At 33.9% G+C, this 12534-nt stretch overlaps 1 protein-coding gene across 1 annotated transcript; it reads right to left on the bottom strand.

The window, feature by feature from the left end:
• Nucleotides 1-7301, bottom strand: LOC128163993 (uncharacterized). Its single transcript, XM_052827699.1, has 6 exons — nucleotides 6193-7301; nucleotides 5377-5796; nucleotides 4877-4996; nucleotides 3594-3738; nucleotides 2352-3049; nucleotides 1-463 (listed from the first exon to the last, which is right to left on the bottom strand). Exons 1-6 carry the CDS (start codon nucleotides 7159-7161, stop codon nucleotides 32-34), a joined length of 2784 nt encoding a protein of 927 aa, XP_052683659.1. The 5' UTR covers nucleotides 7162-7301; the 3' UTR covers nucleotides 1-31.
• Between the last annotated feature and the right edge of the window lie 5233 nt (nucleotides 7302-12534).

Genomic DNA, 12534 nt, shown 5'->3' with positions numbered 1-12534 from the left:
AAATTACATAAGTTACTAATATCAGTAAACATCAACTCCAAGAAGTTGGTAAGGAACTGGACAAGAACATGATGGCCGAGTTATTTTCACTGAGAACTTGCTGTAACTTGACGTCGCTACCCTGTTCAAAACTCTCGTCCATGGGCGGAGCTATAATAATGTCGGTCGCTTGAACAAGTTCCGCTTGAGCGGAAACATCCGCCAGGAAATTCTGAGGGACAAGAACGTTGGCGGAAGCTGGCATCATTTTCAGGTCGTTTTCGTGCGTGCGCTCGTGTCTTTTGAGCGCGTAATTGGTGTTGAAGCGTTTCTCGCAGACGTTGCACGGAAAGGAGCGCGGATTTTGGTGGATGTTTCGGACGTGTTTCAGTTGGCAGGATTTGGTTTTGAACGAAGCTCCGCACACATCACACAGGAACTGCCGGTTGTTAGAGTGCATTGCCATATGTTCGGCCAGGTGACACTGAAACATGCAAAAGATTCCATTGATGATAAACATACGCAGTTTAAACATGATATATGCATGTAATATATGATACATAAAAATCAGTCTATTGTAATTAAAATCAGATCTTTCACGTTCCCGTATTCCACGTGACTTATCGAAACCGGAGAAAGGGTGGAAGTTCTATTTTTAATTAATAAGCATTCCTTGAACTAAACTTCACTTTTAAAATTTTTTTTTCTCTGATATATAAATTTTTCCCGAAAGCGTATTCCAAACACAAAGAATTGAAATGCCAACTCTGGTAGCTTCCATAATATTTGTATATATACACTGCAACTTTTTTTGTTAAACGAACTAATGAAAAGAGAGATAACTCTTACTTACATCCAATGATATAATCATTTTTTCTTAATTTTCACATTAAAATATTTAAAAATAATATGAAAAGTAAAAATTGTAAAATACCATTTATCCTTTAATCTTTCCACAAATATTTTGTTTATCATTAAACGTAAACAGATCTTTTAAAAGAATTCTTATGAAAATCAAAAATGGTAAATACCATCTATGCTTTAAACATTCCATGTAAATGAACCTTTAAAATGCTGTTTTTTCTTAAATCTTATGAAATTTAAAATTGTAAAAACACCATCTTAGTATACTTCAATTCATGAATCACTTTGCACAATTCCTAATCAAGTTAGATAAATGTTTATCAAATACGAAAGAAAAAATGTTTAAAAAGTTCATTTTATTGGTGATTTCATATGAAGGACAGTTTGTCACAAAATTAAGAGGTTCCAACCCCCCACCCCACCCCCCTTCCCCGAAAAAAATATGACATTTTAAAAGGCAATTCCTGTGACATTTAATTACAAAGTTATGCATAACCTATGTGCATAACGTAATTTAGATTTCTTTAGCACATTAAAACCATATTTTCTAAAGTAACATTTAGTAATCAAACCATATTTTCTAATTGAAAGTACCGTAACATTGTGTGCATGTAAGTGTAAATGATCCCTTAATCATTAAGCTTTTGAAAAGCCAACACAATTCAACATGTACAGGGCTCTCAAAAGTTTGAAAAACCATGCCAACTGGGTACCTTGTTTTCCCCTCCTTGAACATGTTGAAGGTGTTGATTTTCCCTCTTTGAAAATTTTACTTAAAACAATCAAATTCAATTGCCAACAATAAACATAAAAAAATTAATCTATAAAGAAGAACTCTATATAAAGATATAGGAAAATACTAAAAATCAAATTCTTTTCTAGATAATAGTTTATAGCCTAATAAATCATATCTGAGAATTTTAAGGTACATCTGATGGTTAATCTGTTGACCATCTAGTCTCTTTAAACAAACATGTTGATTCTCCTTGATTTTCTCAAAACTGTTATAATTTAAAAGCCCCTGTTCCAACCCAAGCCCCAACAAGTGATGATACAGCGCTGACAGTGAAGCTGAACCTCAATATATCATTTCTTGATCATTTACTTTGGGGCTGACACTAATTTACCAAACATTTACGCTCCAATCCCAGGCCAAGCCCTCAAAAGAGATACACCACAGCCTGAGAGGAAAGTTGAATCTTTAATCAAATTCCTTGAACAGTTACCTTAGATTAAAAGACCTTGTCACAGATTTGACACTAAAAGTTCAAAATATTTCATAAAAACATTACACAACTATACATATCTATAGACAATATACATGTATTGTATTTATAAATTTTCCCCAATTTTTTTCCAAATGTTGATGCCCTGGCCATAGCTCAAACCTTAAAAAGAGATGCCACAGCCTCTATAGAAATGTTGAATCTTAAATCTCATTCCTTGATATTATTTACATTGATAGGGATGTTAAACATTAACAGCTAATATCAATCCTAATGACTTACCTTGGATCTGAAGGCCTTGTGACAGATCTGGCACACAAACCTGAGCTTCCTCTGTACCTTCTCCAGGTGAACCTGTTTGTGTTGACTGAGCGTGTCACTCCTCTTGAACGCCATGCCGCACGTGTCACAAAGGTGCGGCCGGTCCCCGGAGTGGTTCGTCTTGTGTCGCTTCATGTGCTCCTTCCTCTTCGTTTTGTAGTCGCACTGATCGCACTGATATGTCAAATCCTCCATCGCGTCTGCGTCGACGTTGTGCGTTTTGAGATGGATCTTGTATTTCGCCAGATTCGGCACCGTTAGACTGCAATGGCTACATTTATAAACGTACGTCAAGGATTTCTCTTTTCTATGTCGCCGCTTTCTACTGCCATGCTTGACGTTGACGTGACGTTTCAGTAGCATGTCGCTGTCCGTCACGTATGGACATTCCTTGCACCGGATTTTACTACTGCTGTGGTTGATTTCGTGCTTCCGTAACGTGCTTTGGCGAATCGTTTTGAAATTGCACAGCTTACAGGTATAGAGTTCTGTGACTCTTTCATGCAGTTCCATGTGGCGACGGAAATGGCTCTCACGCTTGGACTTGAAGGAACAGTTTTGACAAAAGAACTTAAACTGGGCCTCCGCCTCGTACTGCTTTTTGGATTTTATCATTTTCTTTCTTCGGATTCCAACTTCAGGTTTCAATGCTTCAACATCTGTTAACATAAACAAGTTATCATTATGAATAAGCATTCAATTTTTTTTGTAGTAAATAAGTACCTGTAGTTTGTTTTTTGTTTTGCTGTTTTCAATTTAACTGTCAATCATGACTAAAAAAAAAACAACATGCAATCAAATTTAATAGTAGTACATTGTATTTGGATCTACTTCATTGCACCAGTGGTACTGTAAACGTATTACATTTGGCTGTGTATTCTATTTAGCGCTTTTGGCGGAATGCAGCTTCCGCTAAATTAAGTACATCGCTAAATGCCATGCATATATGTATAAGAATAGTCACATTCTTGAATAGGTTAATTCAAATCCATGCCAACTTGTTAAAAAACTTATTTCCGCAAAATATCGTACACGCCAAATATAATACGTTTACAGTATTCAATGTGACAAACATTGAGAAATTTTCAATAATCTACACATACATCTTTAAAATTTTCCAACATAAATATGAAAAAAAATAATTATACATATATTCATCTACCTTTCCACTTCAATGAATTATTAATATGTACTATACTCGACCTAAATTTGCTGCGTGTTTGACCCAATTTGTGGGTGCATCAAGCCTGCTCCCATCTATGCAGTTCCTGAGATAAATTGACTTTTCTTTTTGTTCTACTACAGCTTCCAAGTTTAAATGGTCTGTTCCGTTTGTGATAATTCCACCCTATAATAAAGAAAAAATGTACCGTTAAACAAATCTAAACCTAGTGTGTAAGAGCAATTTGTAAATTTTATTCTATCTTCATCTGCTGACCAAAGCTTGTGTTTCCTAGGAATTTTGTGGTGTATTCATATTCAGAAGAGGACAAGAGAAAGATAAATTTTGTGATTTTTGCTTCAATCTTTATTTCTGAATGAAAATTTATGTAAACAGGGAGTTTCAAACCTTGTCTTCAGAATCTGGTTTAAAAATTCCAGCATTCTACGGATCAATCAATAGGTTAATGGTAACTCACTACAGTATATATAAATAGTGCCTGTTTGGGAGGATAACAGTTGAAATTGACATCCCGAGAAAACCATTGTCAACCGACGCAAAGCAGAGGTTAACAATGGTTTTCGAGGGGTGTCAATTTCAACTGTTATCCTCCCAAACTGGCACTATTTTTTTTATTATACTGAATGTCTTAATTTTAGAGAATTTTTTACTGCTTTACATGAATTCTATGGCGAACTGTACGCGAATCATTTACGCGCATGTAAATTATGTGCGTACGGTTTGCCATAGAATTCACGTCATTTCTATATAAAAGCAATATAAAAATTCACGTCATTTCTATATAAAAGCAATATAAAAATTCTCTAAAATTAAGACATTCAGTATAATAAAATAAATAGTGCCTGTTTGCGAGGATAACAGTTAAAATTGACACCCCTCGAAAATCATTGTCAACCTCCGCTTCGCGTTGCTATTATCAACTGCGTCTTAACCAATCAGATCTCAGTATTTAACATGAAAGTATAATAAAGTTATATGTTATTTATGCCATATCTATCACGACCGAAATTTTCTTATTCTAAAGTTTTGAGAGCCTCCGTATCAGAGAGACATACAGAATTAAGAGGGTTAAATAATAGTGGCAATTTTTAGACTATGTTTATCTCCGTAAGAAGAAGAGCTTTGTATAAAGATACAGGAAAATAGTTAAATGTTAAAGCTTTTATATATGAAATTTTTCTTTGCAAAATAAAAGTTTATCGCTTTAAAACATTGTTTCTAAATATTGAAGGTAAATTTGCTGACAACTTAGCCTCTTTAATAGTCTATCCAAACATATCATACATTAATTGAGATAATTTACCAGAGAGTCGCTATCAACAGACAGGCTGGACTCTGACAATATCTTGCCCTCTGCGGTAGAAGTGTTCCCCTCCAATGAACTGGAAGCTTCCTGCAGAGGTGGCTCATACAGTTGATTTGTCTGAAACAAAATGAAAAATTTCTTACATTCATATTGTAATTTATAAACTATCTTCATGATCTTTCCTTTTATTGTGAAATGTTATAATGGAAATTCAGCAGTCATCAATACAGTCATGTAAATGTAATACAAACTAGTATCTACATTACAGTTCCTATAAATAAATCAAAAAACTGGTATATAACTAACATGGGCATAAAGAATTAACCCCTATAATGAATGATCAAAATTCAAGTCAGGTAAAATCACAGAGTAAAAATGACACAGTACATAAAATATTAAACAAATGTCAATGTTGTCTAAATTACTATAAATCTCCATGTTACGCAGAGACAGATATATTGGAAATTTAAAAAATATATTTATTTTAAGATACATACATCAGTTGATCCAGCTTTGACATTCCTTCTTCTTTTCCGACTGTGAGACTTGAATTCATTTCTTGGGCTGACAGTTGTAGAATTCTCCAGCTCCAGAAAACCCTGAAATCGCTCCGTCTGACGGATTTTACGCCCCGACACGCTCGAATAAACGGAGTGGCTAGCATCACCGCTGGGGGAAGGCCCACCCTCCTCTGTTTGAGTGGACATGTCAACCTTCAAGTCCCGCCCCAAACAGCTGTCAATCACATTTTTGACCACGCCCAGAAATTCCAGTAGGCCAGAGAGTTTTTCTGTGAAGATTCTCACCGCTTTTTCGAACTGCACAGATTCGGACGTGTTGACGGTCTGACAGATGGTAACCATTTCTACCAGCGCTGAATGCTGATTTAGAAGCTGGTCTAGTACCATGGAGTATATCTGAAACATAGAACATATCATTTGTCTCTGACTCTCACCTGAAAGTTTACAAATAAATTTGTGTAATAGTATGACACCTAAATCTGTTCCTTTTGGTTTAATCAAAGGCAAGTATAGACAGCAGGTAAAAGATAAGACTTATTGAATGTACAATGCAATTGCATGCCATTGATTTCATTGACAAACACATATACCAGCATCATTCCCAAGTTGAAGACTTTATGGGGTTAATTCATACTTGCATCAAATTGATACTTCAATTATGGCCATGATAGTTACATGTAAATGCATTAGGCATATACATGTAGGTATTTATAATCAAATGATTTTGTGCAAGACTTAATGTTCAATTCAAAAGAAAACAGAAGCTTAATTTTCCCTTATCTTTATCCATACCTCATTTTTGTTCTTTTTATCTATGTCTTTATGGTCGGTAGTTGATTGATCGGCCTCGGTCCTTCTGAATGCCTCTGCCCCAGGTCTGGTACTACTGCTCACATCTACATTTTGTGATTTACCAGTTTTCATTTTCTCTGCACTCTTGGACGAAAGAAGGCTCACATACTTTGGGTTAGGTATTCTGTCCCTTGCTAAACTATGATGAGAAGGGCCGGATACAAACTTTGTATGAGGAGTAATACCTGCAGACTCTGCATCAAATGTCGCTATTTCCTCTGGAATCACAAGCTGAATGTTGCTGCTTCTCATACTGGTTGTTTCAGGCCAAGACAACTGAACGTTCTGAACAACATTTCTGCTCACAACTTGTGGTTCCATTTTCTTTACCTTGACCTCATCATTCAAGGTCATTTCGGGACTAGACTCATTGGACAAGCTTTGGTCGCAGTTTATACCTGCCGAGTATATCCCTGATTGGTCAGCTCCCTGGGGAATTCCTATCACATTGAAGACGTTCTGGATTGGAGTAAACGTGAAGTTTTGTCCTGCACTCATTACTTGGTCTTCATCCCCTTCCTGCTCACCAGAGTCTAATGCCACAGACTGGACGAGATTAATCTGGTTCTCGCCCCCAGCCTGCGGTGCCATCAACGTTCCCATCAGAGTTATTTCCCCTAGTCCGCTGCCGCTCATGACGGAGGACAATTGAATGGGCTGACTATTGATCATGCTGAGCTGCCCAATATCAATGGATTGACCATCTACGGTTCTCAGGTGACTGAAAGGGATATCAAAGGATGAGTTGGTACTGGTGGTCACTACCATGACCTGGGCTTCGTTCTTGACCTGATTTTCTCTGCCGTCCAACAACTGCAGCTGGTCAAACTTAGCACCTTGTGAGGAATTTGAGGCATCCATGGTCTCCATTAGTGAACTTTGTTCTTTACAATCTTCATTGGCATCCATGGCAATTGTATTGATTTACTCTTTTTTAAAAGCACATTTTCACAACCTTAACACGTAACATAATAACCAGTAGAAAACATCAACTTAGGTTGCTTGCACATTCTGCCAACTTCTTTATTCAGTTTGACGAATTCAGACTGCTCATTCTGTAAAACAAGAAGTAATCAGCTGTTAATCTTTCTACCTTTCCATCAAAACATTGGAAGGAGAAATAAAACATGCTGTGGTATGTTTGTTGAAGAGATTGCGCTTTGGTCATAGTAACACTGAATAACCATGATAACATGAATAATGATCAGTTGTATTTTCCCAAAAATGTTTGTACGCCCTGCATGTTCAAACTAATTCTGTCTAAATAACAATTTTTCAATCAATATCTGGGACTTTCCCGCTGATGTCAATTCTAACAACATATTTATTGCGAGTAAATGTATCGGTCTATGGCCAAACCATCAGACTGGCGTGCTTTGAAAACTTATATTTCACAAATAAAATTATCAAACATGATCAAAAGAGCTCTAAAAAATATTGATAGTTATGTAAGAAACTTACACAGACTTTTTTTCAGTAGTGGAATAATAATAATTCTATAAATTCGCAGAGAAAAACGACGAATGAATAAATTCTAACTGAACACTGCAACATGGGCAAAGCTCGATCCCGATCTAAAAAGCATGAAAACACGAACCCGAATTAATATCATAGTTGATTTAATGTTTTCTTTTGTTAATTTCCTCGGTAATTTTTTTTCTACGTGATATATATTGAGGATGACTTTTTTGCAATAATGACCTGATTGACCGTCAACCTTGACATATATATAACCTCTACGATGAAAGGGATCATGCTTCATGCAATCAAGATGAGCTCCAAATTCAAGACGATATTGAAAAAAATATTAAATCTTCCAAGGACGAAAAGTCAGTTGTCAATGACCTTTTAGAATATATTGAAAAAAAACAGCGGTGCTCTGAAAATCAATGTGAGCATTCCTAGACTCTGTCTTATATAAAATTAGGGTTGTAGCGATCGAAAGCGAGTTTTTAATGCACTGACGTAGGCAATCTAAATGAATCAGTGAGCTCTAGAAAAAATGATGTATGAATATTCAGTCAATCCATGCGAGGATGCAGAAAAAATTTCGGGGGGGGGGGAGGGGGGGTTTATGAAATTAGAATTTTGCAGAGAGGGTAGGGGATCATAGGGGTCCAGACCTCCCCCCACCCCTGTGTAAAATTAAAATTTCATTAAATTTACATTATAAAATCACTCCCTAGAAAGCCTATGTTGTGTTTTTATTGGAAAACAATTGGTGGTATGGGTGAGTCGAAAGTGCTCAATCTCCTTTATAACGAAGGAAGTAAATTAAACGGCAGAACTTTGCAAGAAAAGACAGCAGATGGTGATTAATGTTCCAAACCTAAAAATATAGCTTTCCACGAAGAATCATATGGATAATAGTTCAATTTCAATTTCTCAGAAATACACTCTTTCTATAAACAGTCTTCTGGTTATTGCTTTGTTAATAACATTAATTTTGCATTTTGCGTAAATCTCTCTCTCTCTCTCTCTCTCTCTCTCTCTCGTCTCTCTCTCTCTCTCTCTCTCTCTCTCTCTCTCTCTCTCTCTCTCTCTCTCTCTCTCTCTCTCTCTCTCTCTGATACAATGTTTCTACTTAATCAAAATAATTTATTTGTCCGTACAGATGTCAATTCGTTCAGACAAATAACTTATCAGTCCAAACAAATAGCTAATTCGCCCGAACGAATCCAAATTTCTCCGCGAACAAATCATTCGTCGGAACAAATCCTAATTTGTCCGAACAAATACGCATTTTGTCCGAATAAATAGCTATATTTTTTCATCTGTCTTTTCTACAATATAGAATGAGAATTAAAACATCAGTTTCGTTTTAATCTTTAGGGGGGTAAAGAAATCATATAATTTACGATATCACTGTAATACAGTCATCGCAAGTTTTTCCTGATGAAAGTTTGGCTTACTGATCTACAGCTAATAATGTTTCTAATAGTGATTTTCAATCATAAATATAAAAATAAATAATTCTAAAAGGTTTACATCGATACAAACTCCAAGATCATGAGTATGCTACATGTAACCAGTTCATAAGGTTTCACAGGATTTGAACATGTGACCATGCAACCAGATTCATATTCTTATTTGATTTCTGAGATGGGCATACTGAGAATTTAACTAATTTCATTAATCTACATGTATTTTGCAATTTTTGACAGTACATATTAAACATGAAAATTCAATCATTTTATTTACAAAACAATATATCATGGAATGTAAGATAAAAACACCAAGGATCAATTCAAATGTCATTAAAAAAGCAATAACCAAAAGACTCTTTATAGAAAAAAATGTATTTCTAAGAAATTTCAATTAATATCCGTACGATTTTTCATGGAAAGTTAGATCTGAAAGTTTGGAACATTAATCACTATCTGTTGTCTCACCTGAATGTCCCTTCCTGTCAATATCCGCCGTTTAATTTATTTCTCTCCGTCATAGGAGCATTTTTACGTATACCACCAGGATCCTTTTTTAAAAGTCATAGTTTATTTATATTGAAAATATGGTATATTAAACTTATTAAACCCTATCAAATAGTAAAAAAAAAAAGAAGATCAAAATCATTAGCAGCAAAATCTGTATCATTAAAAATATGTAGTATAAGCCTGAGTATGAGCAAATTACAAATTATTGAGACTGGAGTGACATTTTGAGAAAAAGTAAAAAAAAAAAACACACAATGGGCCTAATTTTGTTTTCACAGAATACCTCGTTACTGAAAAACAAAATACGATAAAAATAATCTCAAAAAGTTATTCTAACAATAACGTAATAAATATATTATAAAGATATTCCATTGCGAACGTAATAAAATTGTTCTACTGAGAACGTAATAAAGTTATTCTAAAGAGAACGTTATCAACTTGTTCTATTGAGAACGTAATAAAGTTATTCCAATGAAGTTTTCCTACTGAGAACGTAATAAAGTTACTCTAATGAGAACGTAATAAAGTTATTCTAATGAGAACGTAATAAAGTTGCTCTCTTGAGAACGAAATAAAAGTTGTTATCTTGAGAACAAAATAAAATTATTCAATTGAAAACGTAATAAAGTTATTCTACAGAGAACGTAATAAAGTTATTCTATTGAGAACGTGATAAAGTTATTCTACTGAGAACGCGATAAAGTTATTCTACTGAGAACGTGATTAAATTATTCTATTGAGAACGTGATAAAGTTGTATTCTTGAGAACGAAATAAAGTTGTTCTATTGAAAACCTAATAAAGTTATTGTACTGAGAACGTAATAAAGTTGTTCTATTAAGAACGCAATAAAGTTATTCTACCGAGAACGCAATAAAAGTTGTTGTCTTGAGAACGAAATAAAGTTATTCTATTGAAATCGTAATAAAGTTATTCTACTGAGAACGTAATAAGGTTATTCTACTGAGAACGTAATAAAGTTATTCTAATGAGAACGCAATAAATGTGTTCTCTTGAGAACGCAATAAAAGTTGTTGTCTTGAGAACGTGATAAAGTTGTTCTACTGAGAACGTAATAAAGTTGTTCTATTGAGAACGTAATAAAGTTATTCTACTGAGAACGTAATAAAGTTGTTCTATTAAGAACGCAATAAAAGTTGTTGTCTTGAGAACGAAATAAAGTCGTTCTCTTGAGAACGTAATAAAGTTATTCTACTGAGAACGTAATAAAGTTGTTCTCTTGAGAACGTAATAAAGTTATTCTACTGAGAACATAATAAAGTTGTTCTCTTGAGAACGCAATAAAAGTTGTTGTCTTGAGAACGAAATAAAGTCGTTCTACTGAGAACGTAATAAAGTTATTCTACTGAGAACGTAATAAAGTTGTTCTCTTGAGAACGTAATAAAGTTATTCTCTTGAGAACGTAATAAAGTTGTTCTATTGAGAACGTAATAAAGTTATTCTATTGAGACCACAATAAAGTTGTTCTCTTGAGAACGCAATAAAGTTGTTCTATTGAGAACGCAATAAAAGTTGTTGTCGTGAGAACGTAATAAAGTTGTTCTACTGAGAACGTAATAAAGTTATTCTACTGAGAACGCGATAAAGTTGTTCTATTGAGAACGCAATAAAAGTTTTTCTCCTGAGAACGTAATAAAGTTATTCCTTTGAGAGCGTAATAAAGTTATTCTACTGAGAACATAATAAAGTTATTCCAATAAGCTTAAGGTTGTTCTACTGAGAACGCAGTAAAGTTGTTCTCTCGAGAACGTAAATAATTTAGCAAAAGTACATGCATGTCGCATTGTTTTAATGTCATAATAGATATGACTGGCACAAATGCATCATCTGTTGTTATATAATTATATGTGATAAAGTAGTTGTTGCATTCATTATATGTAATTCTGTAACACTAAAATCACAAATCACTACTAGTTTTACTTGCAATAACACGTGATGTTCACAATAAAGATTGGGTTGGGTGAACTACGTACATGTATATGTAATATTTGTTATTCTTCTTTGTAACATAAATTTAAAATCAATTTGTTAGTGAACTTGTGATATACATTTGTAATAACAATTTGTTACATTTCCCGATATCTAACATTTGTAATAACTTTTGTTACATTTCCTTATGTGACATTCCAAGTTTATTATAAGTGTTACATTTTCGTATATGTGTGACACTTCCTATTACATTTGTGTTACATTTCCCTATTTAAGGCATTTGTACTTACACTTGTGTTACTTTCCCTTATTTCTTTAAGATTTATAATTACACTTGCGTTAAATTCTTTTATATGTAAGAAATTTGTCTTTACACTTGTGTAACATGTATTTTATATCTGTGGCATTTGTAAACACACCTGTGTTATATATCCTTTATCTTGGGTATTTGTAATCAAACTTGGTTCATTTGTATCTCATATCTGTAATATTTGTAATTATACTTTTGTCATACGTAATCACATCTGTTTTCAAGGTAATTTAACAAATTTAACATAGACACTTATCATTACATTTGTGTCATGTTCTTATTTCTGCTAAAATTTAAATTACATTTGTGTTACATCTACCTGTATCTGTTACATTTATCAATACATCTGTGTCAAATATGCTTATAACTGTTACATTTTTTATTACACATAGTTCATATTTCACATCTCTCATATACATGTATGTTTAAAAAGTTCTTATTTTACCACAATGCTTCCACATCTGTGTATATATGTGAACAATATATGTAAATACTTTATCATCACATAAACTTTTAGTTAAAAATTACGTGTTACTTTTATTCAATTTTCCGACATCTACCAGTTCTTTGTTTTTGTTAGACTGAATA

Source organism: Crassostrea angulata, chromosome 9, assembly GCF_025612915.1.
Source record: "Crassostrea angulata isolate pt1a10 chromosome 9, ASM2561291v2, whole genome shotgun sequence".
In the NCBI taxonomy this organism is placed as follows: Eukaryota; Metazoa; Mollusca; class Bivalvia; order Ostreida; family Ostreidae; genus Magallana; species Magallana angulata.
Note: the sequence above shows the minus strand (reverse complement) of the source record. Positions and strands in the feature narration are given on the sequence as shown.